Genomic DNA, 24,250 nt, shown 5'->3' with positions numbered 1-24,250 from the left:
TGCCTCTCTAACTATTAATAAGCAGTAATTAGGAGTTTAGGTATTGGGTAGGATTAAGGGATGCAGAATATTGTCATGCAAAATAAGGCATTATGTACTTCATAAATACTAATAAACAGCCAATATCCTAGTATGCATGCTAATAAGCAATTATTTAATAGTGAGAATTGGATCCTAAACTAAAGTGATACCAACATTTCATACAGGTTTGGGAATTACATGTTTTTTTAAAAGATGACAGTTGTCATTTTCAGGTGAACTATCCTTATAAGATTCGCCATCTATTGGATTTGGGCTGTAAATGCAAAATAAAGTTGGTGACTTCAGAGGCATCTTTACTGGACTGGATTTAAAATAAATGGTATAATGTCAGAAAAAAATAAGGCATAGATTTTTTTTTTCTCTTTTAGATAAGTCAGTTTCAGATATTTCAGTTGTTGCCGACTGGCAAAGTTCCTTTAATGCAGCAACTACAATTTAAATCGAATCTAAAGGAAACAAATATTTAATATATGCATATGAAAAATATATGAATAACACTTTTTGCAATTTTACAGGAAATGCATTTTCAGTAAGAATGCTTCAGATATTGTACTACCAGTTTATCCACTAGGATGTGCTGTAAAAAATTATGTGATCATACGACAACTTATTTTTTAAATTGCTTTAACTCATCAAAATAAATTAAGGAATTTTCAACTTTTTTAAAAAGTTATTCAAGATTCAACTAATTTAAGTTGAAATGACTTAAACATGCAAGTTGACTGTACTTAAAAATTTAATGCAGCAACTTAAATGAGCTAAAAGCAACTCTGCAGAAAAAAATAAGCTCTGTCTCTGTGTAAGTGAGTCTAACAAGATCTCAATGGTATTTCATGAAGTGAATATCAACTACATGTTTTTCAATTCTGATGAATGCTGAAAGTCATTTGATTCAAACATGAAAACATACCAATCAGGTTTCAGCGCTCAGTCTCTGTAACAGCTTGATATCGCAAACAACAGTGAATCATATGGTAGTAATTTTTAATTGTCACTTAAATAATCAGCAGATTTGTAACTACAGGTTACAACCAGACAAACTTAAAGGGACACTTCACCCATTTGCATTAAGCTTTGCATTTTTAGAAACCCAGTCATTCTATTGAATGGTCGTGCAACACTCTCTCATTTTCCCCTGAGATGGGAGAAATCTGTTATTTACCTCTTACACTTCCTCCTACAATGACGCAAAAATCGTCATTTTGCGTCATTGTAGGAGGAAGTGTAAGAGGGGGGGATTTCTGTTGAGACTACAAGCACTAGTTCCTCATCTTTCCCAGGGGGCGGGACCCGCTCACGCTACAGACCTATTACAGATCAGTGGGTGGGACTTTACGCTCTGAAACTGAAAGCAATATCCTCCATCTTGTTTGAAGCTAAGCTAACAGGCGCTGTGGAGACAGATGTAAAGTTATGACAATAGCGGAGGAGAGTGCTCAATATGATATAGACTAGAGGAAGAGGATTTCGGAAGTCTGATGCTTGAATCAGGTGTTTGTGGCTACCTTTACAAGCCGCATTATAGCGAAGAGCAGCCGAGGCAGAAGACCTGCCTGCCGCGGACGAGGAGCCCGGACTGGCTCGAGTTAGGGCGGACTGGTGGCGCCGGTGATCTCACTATGCAGCTACGAACCGCTATGAACACAGAGATAGAGTCCGTCTGCGGCAAAGAATTTCAACGATGACAATTTATCCTGGACGAAATCTCTGAATCAGACGAGGACACGGACGTTTGTGTTGTGAAAAAGTTTCCTAGTTTCGCACCGCATATGTTCTGACTGAACATCCAGGTACCATGCAATAATTCACCTTTTCGAAAGAAATACAAACGAGGAGTAATACACTAATGAGTTCGCCAACTAACTAGACATTTTGTGTGAATGTGAAATTAATTTCAAGCTCTGGTGGTAGCTAGACTTGTAGACGGAAGAGTGATTTCTCTTATAGGCAGATATGCGCTTTCTGGATTAGTGGGAGTGGCTTGCGGAGCTGTGCAATATGGTGCATTGTGGGAGTTGTTGTCTTTCATACAAATGAGTCCTAAAGTTATTTTTTGTCTTTTCTCGGTCACAAAGGCACCAAATTCAAAATTTCTTTTACATTTCGACTACATATATGACCCACTTTAAATAAAAAGCAATGTTCAAATGGGTGAAATGCCCCTTTAACAAAATTGAAGAAAAAAAAATAAAAATAAAAATCATTCCAACAAATAAACAAGGGCAAACAAAGTAACAGAATTCTCCTTTTCTTAGACCAAATGATGCTCCTGTTTGCAACATTAACACAAAAATAGTTTCAGCACAAAGGCAAGAACACAATTTCAGCATGAAATGAAGTACAAATAGCTAAAGGATCAGTGTTTTAGTGAGTCTAATACTACAGTTTTCTGCTTTCCTAACACATCAAAAGCGTGAAGTTACAGAGGAATATACTGTACCCATTTGATCAACAGCAGTTTAATGAGCAATAGTGCATCCTGGAACAATAATTATAATAATAAACAATTTCCGCTATGAAATGATGAGCACTTCATGGCCACAGCAAACAGTTGGGGAGAGAAGCCAGAAATATCTTTAGACGTAACCCTGACCTTAAAGGAGAACTCCGGTCAATTTTAACATTGAGCTCATTTTTTTGTCAATTTGGAGTGCTGTCAATACAGAGAACAACGACAAAAATCGGTGTTGCCTACACCATGTTATCCTCTTTTTAAAATTTGCACCCTGTTGACTTCAATGGGGCAAGTTTTAAACCTGCTTTTAGCCTCTTAACATCCTTGATGTGTCATTACAAGTGCCCAGCCATGTGAGTGATTCCTTCAGAGTGAACACGGGTGAATCTGACTGCAGTAAATGTGAAAGATATGAATAAAAATGACGTTATTTCAGCCAGCGCACATACCTGTATTTTCTAGGATAACATGGTGTAGGCAACACCGATTTTTGTCGTTGTTCTCTGTATTGACAGCACTCCAAATTTACCAAAAAAGGAGCTCAATGTTAAAATTGACCGGAGTTCTCCTTTAATCGATGCTTTGAGTATTGCAATACAATTTACACAGTGGTAATACTGAAAGTACTCAGGCCAATACACTGTGTGTGATTCGCCACCTACTGATGCATTCAGCACCGAATTTCACAAAAAAAAAAAATAATTTTGAGAAGCAGATGGACAGTTTAAGGAATGTTCCGGGATCAAAATGAGCAGATTTTCTCCAGCATCTATTATCTGCTGTTGATAACCACAGTTTGTAAAACATAAAAGACACGTGTTCACAGCAATGCACTTACAATGGGGCAGGGCTTTATAGAGGTGAATAAATATAGTTGTGAATAGAGTATATTGAAATGCACTACCATTCCAAAGTTTGGGGTCAGTAAGTTTTCTTGACCCTCTTTTGAACTTTTTGTTCATTAAAGAATCCGGATTAAAAAAATTATCACGGTTTCACAAAAAATTTATGATATTAAGAAATGTTTCTTGAGCAGCAAATCAGCATTTTAGAATGATTTCTGAAGGATCATGTGACACTGAAGACTGGAGTAATGATGCTGAAAATTCAGCTTTGCATCACAGGAATAAATTACATTTAAAAAGAGTTATTTTTAATCGTAATATTTGCAATATTGCTGTTTTTACTGTGTTTTTGATCAAATAATGCAGCTTTGGTGAGCATAAGAAACATTTTTTCAAAAAAAATCTCTAAATGGAAGTGATACTGTTACTTGATCAAAATGAGTTAATCTGTGTGAACACAATCAGTTAATCTATTGATAGCTGATTAATTCAAGTTGGGGATTAAAATTATTTAACTATTCTATTTTTATTATTGAGTCAATTATAAATATTTTTATTATTTAATTAATATTATTTAATTATTTTTTTAAATCAGCAAAATCACCTCGCAGACTACAGTTCGATAACATCTACTGTATTGTAAATACCTTGCTAAAAATGCTATTTTTATTTATTTACAATCTGTCAAGTTAAACCTGGAACATTGCTTTAAATTTAACACTGTTTAAAACATAAAAGCTGTATGTCCAGCTCTTTTGTAGATGCCAAACATAATCAAGGCATATGGAGATAACTGGACCCTTAAGTATAATTAAGACAATATGTGTAGGGTTCAATACTGTATTATGAATGCAATGTCCATTAAACAGATATAAAAAAAAAATCAGCACCCCAAGAGGTCAGGCAGAAGATGCACTGAGAAATCAATCATAAAACAAACCGCAAAAACTTACAGAGATTCATTTAAGGTATCAAAAGCAGTTAAATTTTCAAGGGCCAGTGCAAGGTATAAAATTCAAATGTGAAGGCAGTGTACACAGCAAAGAAACAACAAAAAGTGAAAACAAACACACACACACGCACAACTCTAATAATAATTTGCTACCAAATTACATATGTGACTGTAAAGAAGGTAAAAGACATTGTTCTTCAGTCTCAGGACACTGCTTGTGTTTTGAACAACTAAATTGTTGGGAGAACTTGAGAGGAACATGGGAATAAAGGAGAAATGTCTACTCTTCCTGTCCTAATGCTCTCTGCCACCAGGCGGCAGCAGAGGCTACATGACGTACAGTCATCGTCTTCTCAAAAAAGCCACTTCCATGGGAAGTACAGTGCAGTGTAGTGCAGTTTTTGCCTGTTGGAGCTGGAGGGGGCAGGTCTCAGCTGTGGTAGCTGGGTACCGCTGCCTGTTTCTGGGAGAGGCGCATCAGTTCTTCTCGGATGGCTTTGATGAGGGAGGCGGACGAGTGGTTGGGAGGGGAAGGCTCCTCCAGGGGAGCGGAGGGAGCGTAGCCCAGGCCGAGAGAGTCCAGGTGGGCAGAAGTGGAGGATGGCTCTTTCAGGCCATTCCTGGAGGTCTGGAATACAGAGATGGAGCTGTAGTCAAGAGAGCCAAGAACCTAAACAAAAGAAATGAAGAAAGGAAGGAAGGAAGGAAGGAAGGCAGAAATGAGTGAAAGAAGATTAAAACAAAGATTAAAGAGTTTAAGTGAGAAAAAGACTCATACGGAGGCAGAAAGGAGTGAGAATAGTAAGAGTTTGAAGAGGACATATTCTGTACTTCTTGAAGCCCGCTTATAATGTATACTTTTTAATATAATTTCTTTTTAATATACTCTTTTATATAGATATAATGTGTATAAGAAGCATGGAAGGGTGTTTTTGCTCCTATTATTATTTACTGCTGTAATGTCAGTGTACTGCTGGCATCAATCCTCACAATTTTAGTCTAATAACAGACAAAAGCCATGATTTATTATAATAAATCAATAATAATAAAATTGTAATATTGTCAGAGTTTTCATGGATGTGGAGTTTGTGGATGTAGTAAATGTACAACTTTATAGATAGTAGTATAGTATATATAGTAGGTTTTCACAATTAGAATTAAAAGAAAAGAAAAAAAGATTAAATATTTTATCTGTTTACCTGCATGTTAACGTGACCATTAACTGACATTAGAGAACAGTGAGCATGCAAATATGTTGTTAAATTATTAAAATATGAACTTAAAATCTCAGGGGGTACATCAATCTTATAGGTCAAAGGGTTTCAGCTCAGTGTTGCTATTTTTTTACAAACTATTTAAAAAAAATGGGTGTTAACTGAAATAAAACTGAAATATTAGATGAAAAGCCTAAACTTAAATTAGAAATGTTGCCTGAAACTGAAATAACATAAGTTTACTACGTTGACTTACTAAAATAAAAAAAATAAAAAAATCTGAACTAAAATAAAAAAATCTGAAATAAAATAAAAATAAAATCAAAAACTGAGAAAAATGAAAAAAGAAAACAAAATAACTACAGCCTAACTTACATTTTTAGTTTTCATTTACATATTAGTTTAATTCAAAACATTAATAAATGCCTACTATAATATTATCTATCTATCCATCTATCTATCTATGGTAATGTCCATACAAATTGACTTTAAAGACTTCTATATGCAAATATGTAATTTGTCCCTTTTTTAGTTAAGTAAGAAAGTATTTAAACTTACAGGCTCTCTGTTGTTAGCGAATTTGCTGTCGTCCTCATGATACGGGCTCCAGTTTAATCCACCAGGCTGCCGGCAGTCCCCTACACGACCCGTCAGACCAGCGTGGGTTAAATGATGCATCTGGGCTCCTGTGAACAGAACAGACATGCCCATAACATATATTGTCATTTGTCTTTATCCATGCATCCATCGCTCTTTTCTTTCTATGTTTCAATTAAACATTTCATATCAGCACTTTTTTCCCCCTAGTTAAACCTTTAAACTCATACCTGTAGTGCCACCTACAGGTCGTGGCCTGGCGGAGGAGGGCAGATCATCTGTGAGTGTGAGTCCACCTCGACCAGTGTAAAGCGACTCCGGCTGTAGCTGTTCAACAGGAAGGGCTTCTCCTGAAGGGATGTAGCCGGGCCCCAATCCCTGTCTGTAGAGATAGGAAGACTTCAGACCCCAGCTATTAACAAACCACACCGCACTAACAAAAAGTGACTTGATATTTCCCATTAAGCGACAGTTGAAATGTAATTTGCTCACAGTTCCAGAACAATCACACAAACCTTCATGATCTTCATGACCTCAATAAAACTCTAGTGGTTGAGCGATATATCGGCATGGCTGACATATTGGCTGATATTTGCCATTTTTTTTAAATTATTGGATTAAGTTAAGCATCGGAAGGGGACTTTAATTTTGACAGTGCTGTGCTGAGAACGATGTAAAAGTAGTGCTACCCAGTATTTATTTGAGAAAATATGATTGCCAGTGCACACAGACATGCCAGATTATTGAGTGCACTGTTGGTTACTGTGTATATGTGTATACCCCCCCCCCCACACACACACACACACCCCACCATTTATATATACATTTATTTTACAGATTTTTTGCATAATGATACATTTTGCAATCATTTCTAATTTAGTAAATATGTAAAATAAATATAATTTTAATTTCTACAATTGTCGTGCATGTGCTATTTACTATCTTTAAATTAAATAGTGTGGTATCATATACAGCCTATCATCTTAATATCGGCAATCGGCCACCTTCCCTAATATCCCAAATATACTCACCTATGTAGTAAACCTTGCACACTGGAAGGAGGCAGACCTAATTCAGCATATCTCTGAAAGAAATACACACAAACACGCAGTCGTTGAGCTTGTAACAAGTTGATGATTCTTGGCACAACCATTGCACTTTGGCTTAATTTAATTTAATACATTGCTAAGTCTGAAACACATTAGTAGCTGTATGTTCCACCACAAGTGGAGTTTCTATCTATCAGCCTAAATAAACCCTGTGACCCAGAAAACAGAAAAGCTTTTAAATAGTTGAGCTGGGAATGCCATTTTAAGGACAGCGCACCATTCCCTGTTCCATCTTGACTCTTAAAATAACATTTGAGTTATTAATCAGTTCATATTTTGCCTCAGTTGGCCTTTGCAATCCCCTCTTTCCCTTCCAGGCAAAGGTCTCAATCTAACAGAAATACTTCATTCAAGACCGTCTTGAAAGATGAGGCTTCCATTCTGGGATATTTATTCCCAATCTGTGGAAAAGCCCAAGTCTGTGTTCCTCTGATGTGATTCCAGAGCATCAAATTTGCTTTAAATTGCTCTAGTACGGTTTATCACACATCAAAACACATTTATAATGAAATCAACAAATTGAGTGATTGAAACAAACCACTGTAACCAGAAATCCTTTAGTCAGTGCACCACTGGTCTTATGAAGCAGACACAGTAGTTTTAAATGTGTCACAATAAAGAAAAATACATGGATTTATACATGCTTAAATGTAAATGTGGGCGGTCAAATGTTGATGTTCTTATGGTTGTTTTGCAGTTATAAAATGTTCTTATTTACATGCTCATTTCCTGTATTTTTATATATTTTTTAGATAACCTTTGCCATCATCCTATGCTCACTTCAAGCTAATCTTTAAAAATACTAGCAATTTAATATGACGGTTAAAAGTAATATTAAGCAAAGGCACCGTTCATAAATCTACATTATAATGCACAATTAAACAATTTATTTATTTTAATTATTTCATAGTACTAATTATTTTATTTAGTGTTTTATTTGTAATCTAGAAACAAGTACAAAGTCATAGTTCAATAAAATGAAGACAAAACTGTCTCTGTTCTGGATGGAAGTCAATGGAACATAAAGTGTAGCGTGACCGCAGCTTTAGACAAGGGGAAATCATATAAGTATTGGATTGTACAAAGGAAACAGTAATACATCAGCTTTCATCATCACATGAATGTGGATCATCTAGGGGTTTCTCAGACAGGATGTGTTCAAAAAAGACTGGAAAATCCCACGTCCAAGCGCTAAGAAAAGTAATAGCACCTCTCCTCAACAAACCGCACAATTTTGAGGTATCATTCATGATTTCATACCAGGACGATTTATGAGCCGAACTCTTAGCGTTAACAGTTTGTTCAAATATCCAAACCTAAGTATGAACAAACATAATAAAGCACACGCTATCTCAGATTCTGAGACTTGTAAGTGGTGCAGAAGAGTAAGGCTGTAATGAGTTTTTCCTCTATCAGTCGGTTACAGTTTTACTACAATTAAGAGCTGATCTGTGATCTGCTGGTTTCAGGTTCGTGTAGGGCTGAAAACAGAGAGGCTGTTCCAAGGTCAGTTATATATATGCATGTATGTATATGTATATATGTATGTGTGTATATACATACACATTGTTTTTTGAAAAAAGTTATTTATCTTAAAAAAAAAGAATTAATAGATAATTTTTCCTTAATTTTCCAGGCCAGAAAATAATCGTTTTTAACATTTTGGTGAAGTATTCCATTACAGTAGGAACCATGTTCACCATTAAACCAAATATTTTTAGGACATAGCACGTTGTTAAAAAAAATAATAATAATAATAATAAAAAACTCAGGCTACAAATGCTATTCATTGCTAATTCACTATGGATTGTTCTTACCCCCGTGTAGGGATTCAAAGGCAGGTATCCTGGGCCCCAGGGCCGAGGACCACGGGATGGCGGGCTCAAGGGAGGCGGGGGCCCGGGGTTGAGACCGACCCCAGGCAGAGTGATGCCAGCTGTGCTGCCCTGAGACGAAGGAGACACGAGGGCGAAGGCATCGTCCAGTAGAGAGTGCATTTGCTGCCGGGCCTCCTCTATAGACGGCTGAGGGAGCAGATAGGGGGGTGGAGGAGGAGGAGGGTGACCAGGAGGAGGAGAAATGGGACCGTGGAACACGTCATCCGTCGGGGAGGGGCTATGATGCTCGGGCCCCTGGTCTGGGTCCGACTGCAAAAAAAAAGCAAATGAAAGTTGATTAACATTCAACACTGCAACTAAATATAAATATTGCATTTATTTGATGAAAAATGCAGTAAAGTAATATAGCTAAATATCATTAAAATGTAAAACAACTATTTTCTATTTTGATATATTTAAAATGTAATTTATTACTGTGATGCAAAGCTAAAATTTCAGCATCATTATTCCAGTCTTCAGTTTCACATGATCCTTCAAAAATTATTCTAATGCTGATTGGTGCTCAACAAACATTTATTCCTATTATTATCAATGTTGAAAACAGTTGTGCTGCTTAATTTCAGTGGAAACCTTGATAATTTTTTTAGGATTCTTTGATGAACAAAAAGTTCAAAAGCAACAGCATTTCTATGAAATAGAAATATAGGCATTGTAAATGTCTTTACAGTCACTCTGTCATTAATGTTAATCAAACAACAAAAGACAAAGAAATCACTTTAACAAAGAATTATATTTCATTTGTACAGATAAGACAATGCAATGTAATTTTCCAATGTTTCCAATGTTATTTTTTGTTATGACAGTTTCTATACCTGAACACTGTTAGATTTACTTGAAAAACAAAGTTTATTTAATTTCTATCTTTGCTCTATCTGTATTTATCTATGTTTGTAATTTGTTTTATTATTTTCTATGTGGATGCACTCAAACCACCCCATCATTCTACAGGGTGGGCCATTTATATGGATACACCGTAATAACATGGGAATGGTTGGTGATATTAAAGTCCTGTTTGTGGCACATTAGTATATGTGTGTTGGATTGTCAATGCAACCCTGTTCTCCCACTCTTCACACACTGAATGGCCCCCAAGGTCTCCCGATCTGACCCCCTTAGACTTTTATCTTTGGGGTCATCTGAAGGCAATTGTCTATGGTGTGAAGATACGAGATGTGCAGCACCTGAAACTACGGATACTGGATGCCTGTGCTGGCATTTCTCCTGCGGTGTTGCTATCAGTGTGTGAAGAGTGGGAGAACAGGGTTGCATTGACAATCCAACACAATGGGCAGCACATTGAACACATTTTATAAGTGGTCAGAAACTTGTAAATAACTCATGAACGAATAAAGTTACGTTGAAACCAAGCACACCATTGTTTTTCTTGAGACATTACCAATAAGTTTGATGTGTCACATGGCCCTCTTCCTATTGAAAAAACAAAAGTTGTATCCAAGACGGCCGACTTCTAAATGGCCACCATGGTCACCACCCATCTTGAGGAGTTTGCCCCCTCACATATACTAATGTGCCACAAACAGGACTTTAATATCACCAACCATTCCCATGTTATTACGGTGTATCCATATAAATGGCCCACCCTGTAGAATGATTAATTCTTTCCACATAGAGCTATTCAAGTCATCTGTTGAAACAGAAAAATGCAGAAAAATAAATATCACAAAGTCAGTGTTTCCAATATTGTGCAGCTCTACTGTCACTTTTATACTGGGTTATATGAAGGTCTATATATAAACAAAGTATATTTAAATATTTTCAATAGTACCATGTACTTTTTAAGGAAACTTAAGTAAACCTCAAGTAAGATTATATTACTCCAAAAACGACACTATTATTATATTAATCCTAAAACAATTTTTTTTCAGAAGCAGAAGGAAATTAGCACCTGCTAATTCACAACATGGAGCTGATTAGAGACGTTTTGAATAACAAATATATGGGGAAAACAGGAAAGAAACCGTATGGAGTTGATTACACAGTTACATGCAGAAGTACAGAGTAGAAAGCGAGAGAAAAAGTACAGATCTCGTCATGAGACTGACCACATATGCTATGTTATTGACTCCAGGGTATTTCCTGTATGTCCCGTCGCTGTCAGTCGTTATGAGTCTATCTCGGTCAGCATCTGTCAGATCACCGTTCATCTGCTGTTTCCTTCTCTGTTTAGGAGAACGCTTCCCTCGGTTGCTGCAAGACATACACAAACACACGCATACTCAGAGTGAGCATTTAAATATTCAAGTTATGTGGAAAGTGATTTTCTTGTTCTAGAACTGTTGCAATGGAAAAAGGGCAGAAAATTCAGATTTAGTGAGATCAGGTCTTAATTTTGTGTTCAGGATTAGTCTCATTGTCAGTTGCAGATTGTTTTACCCTTTCTTGGGCTCGGTGTACAGAGAAGGCATGGGAATATCTGGATCGAGTATCTTGTCAATCTGCATCTGGGCCTTCAGGTAAATTCGGTCCTGCTCTTTGGGGTCGCCAAGACCATCAATGAGATCATCCATAGCAGGGAAGTCGTAATGGCCTTTCCTTTTGGCCCTCAGGCGGATCTTATTGCGATGGTGCTCGATCTCAGACTTGTGCCGTAAAGCTACCTGGATCTGGAGAAGAAGGAACAGTCAATGACCTTGGAGTCAATGAGAAGCACATATTGATCAAATTCATAACAGTAGAGACCTTGAAGTTTGAAATGGGCCCCTAAGGAAAAGCCTTGTGAAATAAATGTGAATTAGACGTATGGCAGGTGAAGGATACCTCTTTATTCAGCTTGGTGTTCTCTGCAGCTCTGTCATTGGCGGTTGGGCTGGGCAGGGGCAGCGCTGGCATCGGCTGCATGGCGATGAGCTGGATTTTATTATGGAGGCGTTTAGGGCCGTCAATTGGGCGGGACAATCGGTCCACATGCTCAAAAATGGAAGCTGAAGATAATGGCTCATCCATGCCATTCGTTGGGGGTGGACCTATAAGGACAAATATAAGATGGTGTCAAAACTTCACAGGTGCAATATAGAATGAATATAATATAACTGTTTTCAACACTGATAATAATAAGAAATGTTTCTTGTAAATGAGTACCAAATCAGCATATCAGAATGATTTCTGAAGGATCATGTGACACTGAAGCCTGTAGTAATGATGCTGAAAATACAGCTTTACCACCACAGAAATAAATGACATTTTAAAACATATTTAACGGTTATTTTAAATAGTAATGTACTGTTTTACTGCATTTTTAACCAGATAAACGCATGTTTGATGAGAATAAGAGACTTATTTCAAAAACACTAAAGAAATCTTCTCAACCCCAAACCTCAAATAGTAAGTATCAGTTATTAAAAATATGTAAACTGGGTGCCAAGTCACCAGTGATATATGATTCTATTTCTATGGTTTTTAGATGTAATTTGTTAAGATGCTGTGTATAATGGCCCTAACCTAATTGTAAATCATGAAAAAGAATTAATTTAATGACACAGAAAAAGAATATGGCCGAAAATTTGGCATCTACAATACATGCTGCTGAAAATATTTGGCTTAAAAAGTGTTTATGCTACTTTTCCTTTAAATAAATGCCATTTATTCATTATCAATCAATCAATCATCACTGATTAGATTTTTTAATATAATGTAATGAAATTCATACACGGCACTGTCACTTGATATACTTTTTTGAGGCCACTGTATATTATACACACACATATATTTAACAAATCATAAATATATCTAATGCGTTCCACACTATCAAAACAAAGCTAGCCTCATATGGGCCGACAACTAACAAAGAAAGCAAGTGGTTCGTCTGAATCTCCTCTCTCGAGTATTGTTTCACACCAGATGGGGGCAGTGTCTTCTGACTCTAATACTCTTTTCAATGAAATGTGAAAGACCTCAAAGCAGGCGGATGATCCATCTTTTTTTGGGGGGGGGGGGGAATTCACATAAACTATGAACATTAGAAGATCTAACACTACTGTACAAAACAGCACCACTCTTACCAATTCTATTCTTCCCTGTGAGCCAGTAACAGATGAATGAATGGGTGGAGGGAGCGTAAAAGAACAAGAGAAAAGTTAAATGATGGCATGAAGATTGTTTAATTGAGATGAAATATAGCATGAGTTGTATGTAAAAACATGTTTGAGTGGAATGCTTGATAAGACAGTATTTTATCTTGGAAAATATCACTGAAACACAATTATGAGAAGAGGAGGATGAAAGGGATTTTCAAAAGGGAAGGGCGTTAAAAGGGAATGGCAATCAGACAAGAGAAAGAGAGAATGTGAGGTGCATGTCATTTCTTGGCTAGTCAGACTGTAGCCTATTTAGTCTGGTAAAGCAGAAATGAGTGCTGAGAGAGGGTTATCGCCACAGGCACTGTTTGACAAGAGAGGAACGCACACAGAGAGAGAGAGAAAGAGAGCAAGCAGCAAAGAGTAAAGATGAGGGTTAGTCATTCTTCACAAAGGAGGCAGGATGAATGAGTCTGGGCTGACTAGAGAGGAAATCAAGAGGAAGAGCCACAAATCTTCGGCTGAAAGACCCAGCAGGTTTTATTACTTTCCCCTCTCTGTAAATCTTACGTCACATGTTCTTCTTCCACTGGCCATTATGGAGGCCTAGGACTGCCATTTACTAAAACAAAGGAATCTTTTGCCTTTGCTGGCAGCCAACATGAAAAGGGGCGTGTTTAATATTGAGGAAACACATTTCATTGGTTGCCCATGTTTAAACTGTCCAATTACATGTGAAATTAATAAATCGATTAAGAAGTTTTTTTCTATTAAATTTAAAAGTAACATTTAAAAAGGATTTACTGAACTGCCGTGTTATTTAAGCATTAAGTATATACTATTATTGTATTTATTCATATTTTGAATTAGCTTTTATTTAGTATATTCAGTTTTCACAATTTTTTTAATAGTTTAAGTTGACAATAACAACACTGCTTTATGATTACGTTTAACTATATTTTTTAAATATGAATTTCATTTATTCTCAAAAATCTTAAGGAGATATTTAAGAAGAGTTTTAAATCTTAAGTCTATCAGTTTGAAGATATTATATATTTTTATTTTTCAACTAATTCAATGAACAATTAAAGGGGGGGTGAAATGCTATTTCATGCATATTGAGTTTTTTACACTGTTAAAGAGTTGGATTCCCATGCTAAACATGGACAAAGTTTCAAAAATTAAATTGTACGTTTGAAGGAGTATTTCTGTTCCAAAAATGCTCCTTCCGGTTTGTCACAAGTTTCGGAAAGTTTTTTTCGAGTATGGGCATGTGTGACGTCAGATGTAGCGGAATTTCCTTATACGGGTCCTAAGGGCACTCCTCCGGAAGGACGCGGGCGCGCGCGCAACCGTAGACCAGAGCGAGAGAGCGAAAGCAGTACGCCCATCAAAGCGCTATGCTCGGCTTTAGGGAAGTCAATGTCACCAAAGAAGTGGGTTTTTGGTTGCCAGGGCAAGACAACCCTGCACAGATTCCCAAAGAACCCGGCGTTAAGGGACCAGTGGATGGAGTTTGTTTTTTCAGAGCATCAACGGAGGTTGTGCAAGACTGTTTGTTCCCTGCATTTCGACGATGCTTGTTTTATAAACAAAGCCCAGATCAACGGATTTGCAGATTGTCTAATGCTTAAGGATCGAGCAGTCACAATGATAAAGGTTCGCGGTCGTGCGTTGGAACCCGGCGGTGAGTAAAACTGCTTCAAATGTCTCTGTGTGTTGTTAGCTCGGCGCGTTAGCACAGCTTTAGCTCCGCCCACACGGCCCGCCTTCAGCCGCTCGTTTTTTTCCGGAAAGACTCGGTACAGCCTATCTTTCTTTTATAAATATAATAAAACTAAAGACTTTTTGGAGATATGAAGGATGCAATACTACTCTATAGGTACTCAAGATTAACAGGAGATTGAGTGAAAATGAGCATTTCACCCCCCCTTTAACCTAGCACACCTGCAAGTACTTGATAAGTGCGTAGAACAAAGGCAACAATCAAAAGGACAACAAACTATTACAATACAAACCATTAAACGCATCATGTAAATTATTTTATTATTTTACTTATTAAAAGTTAATTTATTCTTTTTTTTACTTAATAACTTCATGATATCAGGCATATTACGATACATGTCAGGATTTAAATACTTTTGTCATATCACAACTGGATCACAATTTGAATGAGAAAAAGAACTGCAATACATGCATGATATATGATTGTATTGCCAGTTAAAATATACACAAACGTACCGTTTAATCCATTAACAGCTGCTTTACGTGGTTGCTTTGGATCGGTGGGCAGACCAGCAGGTCTCGTGCCGTCCTCAGGTGATCCTCTCTCGCTGGGTGGATCACTGTCTATAGAGTCACCCTCTGATGGAGAAATCCTAAGCAAAAGATACAAGGAAAACCTTTTAATTCTAAACCATGGTGTGAATACATGCCATACAATTTATGCCACAAAAGTGTGTTTTGAAGACATCTTAAAAACAACGTGATCCATTCATCCATGTATCCCACTTTTAAATGTACACATGAGCCTTGGATCTAATTCAACACAACATCTCCTCAGAACCAAGACATCCTCATCTTGACAGACAACAATATTTATCCCTCATCCAGTTTTGATGAGGCATGTGTCTCCAGGGAAAAACCAAGAGGATGATGACCTAATCCTGTCATGCTTTCAAAGAGCACTTTTAGATCTAATGTGACCAACCAAAAGTTCATGACTTTTGAATCTATTACCTATTCCCTACCCTTTCAGTCAAGAACTATTTGACCTACTGACTTACTGACTACTGTCTTATTTATTAGGAATGTATTTGTCTCTGACTAGTCATTTTGGACCGTTTAGTATATGTGCGTTTATTAATTTTATTGATCTATATTTAAGTATAGTCCAAAAATATGGGTTATTCCATTTCAGCCAACATAGTAAAGAATATATCAGAATTACATTACTTCGGTTTACTTGCAACATGGTTTCAGACGCTTTTAATGTTTGCAAGACAAGAGATCTGTGGTAATTTCACCCCTTAGACCCTTCTATTGATTAGAGTGTGAGATGTAATCCTTTTAAAAAGCTTTGTATTGATCAGCAGTCGACTCACTCTTAGCTAGATTACTGCCTTTAAATAAATTAACAAGTTATTTTAACATGAGGATCATGCAGCAAAATGCAGCCACTGGACTATATTTATATTCACAGATTTAGCCTGTGTGACGTGTTTGTGTATGATTTGACAATAAGGAACAACCTATTAACTGGTCAAAATCGGGCCGACTCCCAGAATTTTTTACACCTTTAAAAATTGACGGGAGGTCGGGAAGTGCTCCTAACCTACTCGGCTCGGCTTGTAATTCCTCTCACACAATGCGAGCCGCGACCATACGAGCATCAACGATTTCCAATGCGACTTCTCCAGAGAGAGAGAGAGAAAGAAGAAAAATAAAAAAATAATCACCTACGAGCTTGTACGCCTCGCTTTAGTTAATAAAAATGTTATTGTTCATGTTAGTTCACAGTCCATTAACAAATGTTAACAGATGCAAATGATGAGATTAACCAACATTAACTCAAATCAACAATGCTGTAGAAGTATTGTTCATTGTTTGTTCATGTTAACTGATGTTACAGTAATTGATGTTACCGAATTTATTTAAGTTAAATTTTTTTTTTTTTAGGTTGGTTCATAGTGGATAGACTAATGTTAACTTATAAACTTTTTTTTTTTTTAAATGCATTAGTAAATTAATCTAAATTAGCATTAAGATCAATAAATGTTGTATATGTATTGTTCATTTTAACTAATGTAGTTAACTAATGTTAATAAATGGAACCTTATTGCAAAGTGTTAGCAAAAACTGAATTATGTGTAACATGTTTGATCCTGAATATCAAATAAACATTTACTATAAGTAGACTTACTGGCCCCTGCGCCGTTGGCCATTACGGGAAGCTTTGGTGGAGGCTTTGGACTTTGGTGTCGGCACCTCTGCATTCTCAGCTGGGCTTTGCTCCTTAGTGGGTACAGGAAGTGGCAACGGCTCCTGGATGACCATGAGATCATCCTTACTGTGCTGGCCCATGTGCAGCTTGGCAAAGTCAAAACCCTTCACGCTGGGTGCCTGCAGCTAAAGACCACCACCCCAGAGAGAGGAAAATGTTAATTTGGAGAATCAGAATTATTTGTAGAGTAAAGAAAATGAAGGTATTGCAAAGGGGAGTGAGGGACGACACGCTGCTCACAAACAAAAGACAGATTCAGGCCAGGCTTTTCGGTCTAGGAGTCTTAAGAGATGTCAACGTGGGCATGTACACAGGGCATATAGAGAGAATGTGAATTTCCATAATCCTCAGATTGTCAGTATCATAGGAATAAATTGAGCAAGAGGACAGTAATTGACTCTGTAAGAGACAATGAGAAGCGTGAGCTTTCAAAATGGATGAACTTGATTAGAGGTCAGCAGACCGACTGCGAGCCGGACCAGCTAGACGAGCTGTAACGGCCTGTCTGTCTGCTGCGCTGTGAAAGATTAAGTGAACTGAACAAACACAACAGCAGAGAAAGCAAATTCATGCTGGCTCTTTCAAGACCAGCAGCCACAAGTAAAGCAGTGAATTTTTAAAGAGTGAGACATTCAAAAGAAAGATTTAGTTTTTTAAAGAGAAACGTCACCCAAAATGAAAAATTCTGTCATTGTTTACCCACTTTTAAAGTGATAGTACACCCAAAAATAAAAATCACGTCATCATTTACTCACCCTCAAATTGTTCTAAATCTGAGTTTCTTTCATCCGTTTAACACAAAAGAAGATATTTTGAAGAATGTTGGTAGCCAAACAGTTGACGGTAGCCATTGACTGCCATAGTATGTCAACCGTCAACTGTTTGGTTATCAACATTGTTCATATTATCTTCTTTTGCATTCAACACAAGAAAGAAACTCATACAGGTTTCGAACAACCTGAGTGAGTAAATGACAGAATTTTCATTTTTGGGTGAACTAAGATGTTTTAAACCTTTACAACTTTCTATTTTGTAGAAAACAAAAGGTGAATTTTTGTTCTATACAATAAAAGTGAACAAGGAGAGGGTCTGCCAAGCTGAAAACTACTAATAATAAAAACCTGTAAAAGCGGTTTCTTTCAAAATACATTCTGATGTTCATTCATGTTTCTTTATTGCTATAACTAGTAGTAAACAGAAAGATGGTCGGTTCATATGGGCTCCATGCTGCCGCTTGAACTGAGTACAGCCGGACTACACTGATCTCTCATGCTGTATTAATGTGTCTAAACGACATTTAATGTTTGAATTTCATGATAAAATTTAGAGAAGGTGAAAGCTGAGACTTTGTTTCTTATTAAAAGTAATGAAGCACAAAGCTTATTGTGTTTATTGGATAGGAGATAAAATAAAATAAAGTTTTATTCATGCATCAACTGAAAACAGCATAGACTAAAATATCGATCTTGGGTTTTAAAAGTCGATGCTGGTTTGTTAAAATTATTACAACTGGGAAATTTTCATCCCAGTCCTATCGCACACTATATTCTAAGTCTTCTGAAACCAGATGATAACTGTGTGAAAAATAGACTGAAAATTTGTTATTCATTGAAAAATGTTTACATGGCTATTCTTAGAGCATTCATGACAGAAGTAGTGATGTCGGATTGGGATTTGAGTTGCATCTTTCCAATGAATCAGTTGATTCAGTCTTTGTCTAGACGCAACAGAGAAGAGCAATTTCTCTCTGATCGTCACATATAGTATGACTTCATATGACAAATTATGTATTACTTTTATGATATATTTGGATCCATTTACTTTTATTGTATGGGGAAAAAAAGCCTGGACATTGTGAAAAATATCTTCTTTTGTGTTAAAAGAAAAACAAAAAGAATATTGACAGGTTTTTCATTTATTGGGTGAACTGTTTCTTTAAAGCTGATGAATCACTGTTGTATGTTTTATGACTTTCCAGATCAAACAAACTGTGCAAAGGGTCACGGCGGGTCAAAATTAAATTCTCCGTTTCATATATAGCCAGAAAACACAGAGATTTATGAAAAATGCATTAGCTGAGCTTTGAGTTGTGCAGTGAGCATTGCTGCACAATAGAGACGGACTGAAATATGCTCATCTTCAGGGAGTACGTCTATTTCTCGGTTTCCTATCACATTCCCTTTCAAATGCAAATGAGGCTGTTTAGACAAGCTCTTATCTCTTTTCTGTTAGCCTGTACTGCTGCTGTAACCAAATCTAGGCCACAATACAGTCGAAGCTACACAGGCTTAGACCAAAAGGCCGGAAACACACATTATTATTAACACATTCAAATACATACATCTGTTGTTGAGATTGCAAATGTTTTTCTCTCCAATTGCTGGTTATCAGTGCCATAAAGGGAGATTATCAGCAATTGGAAAATCTAGGACTAACCGCTGCATTCTAGGAAATACATCTCTACATCACAACACTACTTTCAGACACTGTACAGTTCTGATACCTCCGTCTTCCTCATTCTATACGCCAATGGTTTCTTTACAGCTTTCTTGGGTTCTTCTTTGGCCATTTCTTTCTCCTCCTCTTCTTCTTCCTCCTCCTCTTCCTCAATACTCTCTTTTTTCTTTAAGCTTCTGGCAGGTATTACAGGTTTCTGATTTGGATAAGGGTGATAAGAAGTTGCTTCTGTTCCCATCAAGTCAAATTCCAACAGGTAACCAACTGTTCCATCTACTACATTCTCACAAACACTATTTTTGACGGTACTAACTAACATGTCTAGGGATGGGAATCATAAGGAATCTAATGATTCTTCGTACTTGAGGAGTCAGCAAACAATTGATAATTAACTACACTACAGTTCAAAAGTTTAGGGTCAGTAAGAGTTTTTTTTTTTAAAGAAATTAATACTTGTATTCAGGAAGAATGCATTAAATTGATCAGTAAAGACATTATTAATGTTATTAACATTTCTATATCAATTAAATGCCGTTTTTTGACTTTCTGTTCAAAGAAAAATAGTATAGGCCTAGTTAAAAAAAAGTATTCCACAAAATGGTAAGCAGTACAACTGTTTTCAACATAAGGAATGTTTCTTGAGCACTAAATCAGCATATTAGACTGATTTCTGAAGAAACATGTAACACTGAAGACTGGAGAAATGGCTGCTAAATCCATAAATGCCATAAAAGGGATTACAATTACAGTTTAAAACATTTTTGATGAAATAATTGCAGCCTTGGTGAGCATGAGAGACTATTTTCAAAAATCTTCCCGACCCCAAACTTCTGAACAGTAATGTTTTCTATAGCATCTACCATATTTGTACCACATAACATGGTAAAGAATCTTGGGTTATTTCCAATTGGATAATGACTTGCGATTCCGTAAGAGAATCAGATGCTTATTGAGAACCTCTCCAACTGATTCAGTGAGGGAGTGAACCGCTTAAGACAGATTCATTTATCTTTGACTCATTTGTGAGTTGTTGTTCTGCTTCATTCATGCAACTTGTTTAATTTAAAAGAACCAGTTGAAGAGCCAAAGAGTCATTTGTTTGCAAATCCGACTACATACTCAAGTCAACAGAGTCCACAGAGAACTACAAAATGGTCCAAACACAGATGACATTGACACGGTTACACTGGTGCCTCAGACTGCTGAGGGGCAAAGAGGAAGAGGAATCTTGTGCTTCGTGTGCGAGGACTAACTTGAGGAATATTCTACAGTCTACTATGATGACGACTCATCTACCAGCCTCTACCTCCTCCTCCTCCTCCTCTTCCTCGTCATCTTCTTCCTCCTCCTCCTCCTCCTCTTCACCTTCCTCCTCCTCTTCTTCCTCATCACTACTATCTAAAAGGTCTTTGCTCTTGACAGGAGTCATTGACCTCTGGATTGCTGGTATTGATTTCTGTAATGAGGAAGTGGACTGCACACGCATGGGAGAGGGAGAGTGTTAAGATACGAATGGATGTGTGTTAGATGAACAAGAGATAGAGAAGCTCTAAATGGGCTCCAAAAAATTTGATGATAGAACATGTATTAGAATCTAGATTAAACCTATAAAATGCTGTAAAAGTCTTCATACTCATTTAATTATACCCAATATCTAAATTAATCTTATTATAAAGTGTTACCAAAATATTTTAACGTAAAAAAAAGAGAAAAAAAATATGCACCTTTAAAAAAAAAACTGCCAACTTAAAGGTATACTAACCTAAAAATGAAAATTCTGTCATCATTTACCAACCTTCATGAATTACTTTCTCATGCAAAACACAGATGCTTTGAAGAATGTTGAATATATATTTTATATATATATACATATATATATTTTGTTCCACAGTCATAAAGGTTTGAAACAACTTGATGGTAAGCAAATGATGACAGAGTTTTCATTTATTGGGTAAACTGTCCCTTTGTGTCAAAGTACATTTTCTCAAATCCATGAAGTATCGATTAAAGTAAATGCATGAAGAATAAAGTGTGAAGCAGGCCATTTAACAATATAAACTGATTAAACCAGAGAACATCATTGAAGGATTAAGAAGAGTCATTGGTGAGATTGTAAATGAGAGTGGGGATAGTTCATGAGGGCAGTGAGTATGCTAGTAAGGGCACACATGGAGTGTTTAATGACTATGTGCTCCTCAGATGAGTGTAGTTAAATCAAGGAGTTGAGACTGAGAGGATCAGCAGGCTCTGTTCTGGATAAGAACATCACTGCTGAGCATTAACCCCACAGCCAGCTGAGCGTTAGACTTCATTACTGCTGTGACTCTGAAAGTGTGTGTGCTTGTGCATGACAAGTCTGGATATCGTAGCAAGATTTATAATGACTAGTGATGTCTGAATTAATTTGACTGCAAGGACAGGGCACTCAAAAACAGCATGGGATGTGATGCAATAGCCAAAGACAAAGTAATGTGAGATGATTCAATGAGATGAAATGAACTTAAAGGGTCTAATTTATATAAATACATTGATCACACATTTTTTTTAAACAATCTAGTCGAAGGATGGGCAGATGGTCGGCTAGTCATCTAAAAAGTATATAATTAATAAAATTTGGAAAAACTTGGCTCTCTAATCAAAACACGTTTCAAGACAGTTTGGTGGACCCTACATACATACACAGGGATTCCTTAAGACTGACTAGTCATTCAGACAACGCTCATTAGTCAATTTTGAAAATATGTTTAGCTCATGCCTAGACACAACTCATACAAAACCCTGGAAAAATTAGATAGAGGTAAACATTAGAAAGAAAAGATAAACATTTATTTCACTACAGAAAATGACGCAGCGACTTCTGGGAACACTTGACTTATGACTCAACGAACAACTGAATCGGATCATTGAAATGAACTGTCTAAACGAATTTCCCAATGCCAAAATGAACCGTGAGCATAAATGGGTAGAGTAGCGGATAGCGGACTAAAAAACACATCCCATTTATCCAATTCTGATCTTTCAAAGCTGGCTTGTATCCGGCTGTAGTCATTTAAATCAGAGACGAGATAAGGAGCTCAGACTCACAGGAGCCACCAACTTATTAGCAATGTCACTGACATATCAGCAGACTTAGCGGATAGAAAATTAAACAAAACAAAATGACGGCATGACATACGGTTGAACCTTAGTTTTGTCAGGAGAAGCAATGCTTCAATATCGCATCTTTACATAGCATTTCCAGTCTCTCTCTCTCACCTTCTGTCTTTGCTGGATGGTGCTCATGGTGTCCGGCTGGAATTCCAGTTTGTCAGTGCGGCAGAGTTTCCAGTACAGGATAGTTATTATAATGACGACCACCACAACGGGGACTACCACCCCTACGATTATCCACGTGTTGGTCTTCTCTGCGTCTGAGGAAGGAGAGGCCTGTTTCTCCACAGCTGAACATACACAGGGGTAAACAAGAATGTCAGTGACTAAGGACAGTATGCATCGTTTAAAAGTTTGGGGTTGGTAAGAATGTTTTTCATGAAGTTTAGGCTGTATTTATTTGATCAAAATACAGTAAAACAGTAATATTGTGAAATATTATTACCATTTAAAATAACTGTTTTCTATTTTGAATACGTTTTAAAATGTAATTTATTCAAATTTATATAAAGCTGAATTTTCAACATTACTCCAGTCTTTAGTGACACATGATCCTTCAGAAATCATTCTAATATGCTGATTTGCTGCTCAAGAAACATTTCTTATTATTACCAATATTGAAAACCGTTGTACTGCTTCATATTTTTTCAGGATTCTTTAATAAATCAAGCTTAAAAGAACAGCATTTATTTGAAAATGAAACCTGTAACACTGTAAATGTCTTTACTGTCACTTTTGATCAATTTAATGTCGTTCCCGAAAAGAAAAAAAGTATTCACTTCTTTAAAGTAAAAAATAAATTGCTGTCTTCTTATGAAAAAATATTGCAATAACAAGCGTACAGACTACATTCACAGCATTGCCACACAGCATGAAAAGATCTGAAATAACGTAAACTGTCCTCTACAGTACATTTTTACTCTTTTCTATCATGGTGGAGCAACAGTTTGAAGAGAAACTGGTTAGTTAAACTGTTGACATGTTTATACCAAACAATCAGAATAGTATTGCTGAAAAATAACAATAAAAATGGTTTAAAGGCACAGACACTTAAAGAAAACTCGATACCCCCTTAAAGGGATAATTCACTTTGAAATAAAATTTTGGTATGTTTTAGCTTACCTCAAGGGCATCCAAGATGTAGGTGTCTTTGTTTCCGCAGTAGTTTCAATTTTGATATTTTTAGGTCAAACCGTTCTTGTCTGTCAGTCATATAATGCAGGTCTATGGTCACCACCACCTCAAAGAGCATGCACAGAGAAGTCCAAATTAAACAATTCCCCATCGTAAGTACAAATTGATGGCCTAAGACATGAAACGAGCGGTTTGTGTGAGAAAACGAACAGTATTTATATCATTTTTACCTTTTACGTGTGCGCACGTTCTGGCTTAGTCTGGCTTATTTGCTTTCCGGCGCTTGCGTAGACTAAGCCAGAACGCGCGCACACGTCACACACCAGGAAGCGCGCGCGCCCTCAGATCACTTGGACGTGG

The 24,250-nt window shown here is 36.8% G+C and overlaps 1 protein-coding gene across 2 annotated transcripts in view; it reads right to left on the bottom strand.

Annotated features, from left to right (window-relative positions):
- Positions 1-3,851: 3,851 nt before the first annotated feature.
- The window catches only part of LOC308695178 (UPF0606 protein KIAA1549), a 59,857-nt gene continuing 39,458 nt past the window's right edge, over positions 3,852-24,250 (bottom strand). The window contains exons 11-21 of one of the 2 annotated variants that reach the window (XM_081373193.1): positions 22,862-23,046; positions 17,069-17,274; positions 15,388-15,524; positions 11,891-12,096; positions 11,507-11,736; positions 11,176-11,320; positions 9,032-9,361; positions 7,137-7,189; positions 6,336-6,487; positions 6,067-6,194; positions 3,852-4,964 (exon numbers count right to left, since the gene is read on the bottom strand). In XM_081373193.1, the coding sequence (XP_081229319.1) occupies positions 4,725-4,964; positions 6,067-6,194; positions 6,336-6,487; positions 7,137-7,189; positions 9,032-9,361; positions 11,176-11,320; positions 11,507-11,736; positions 11,891-12,096; positions 15,388-15,524; positions 17,069-17,274; positions 22,862-23,046 (2,012 nt within the window). In that variant the 3' untranslated portion in view covers positions 3,852-4,724. The remainder of the gene's footprint in view (positions 4,965-6,066; positions 6,195-6,335; positions 6,488-7,136; positions 7,190-9,031; positions 9,362-11,175; positions 11,321-11,506; positions 11,737-11,890; positions 12,097-15,387; positions 15,525-17,068; positions 17,275-22,861; positions 23,047-24,250) is intronic. The other variant, XM_081373194.1, reaches the window with a different exon arrangement.

This window comes from Scardinius erythrophthalmus, assembly GCF_964197995.2.
Source record: "Scardinius erythrophthalmus genome assembly, chromosome: 8".
Taxonomy (NCBI): Eukaryota; Metazoa; Chordata; class Actinopteri; order Cypriniformes; family Leuciscidae; genus Scardinius; species Scardinius erythrophthalmus.
The sequence above is the reverse complement of the archived record's forward strand: the minus strand, read 5'-3'. Positions and strand labels throughout refer to the sequence as shown.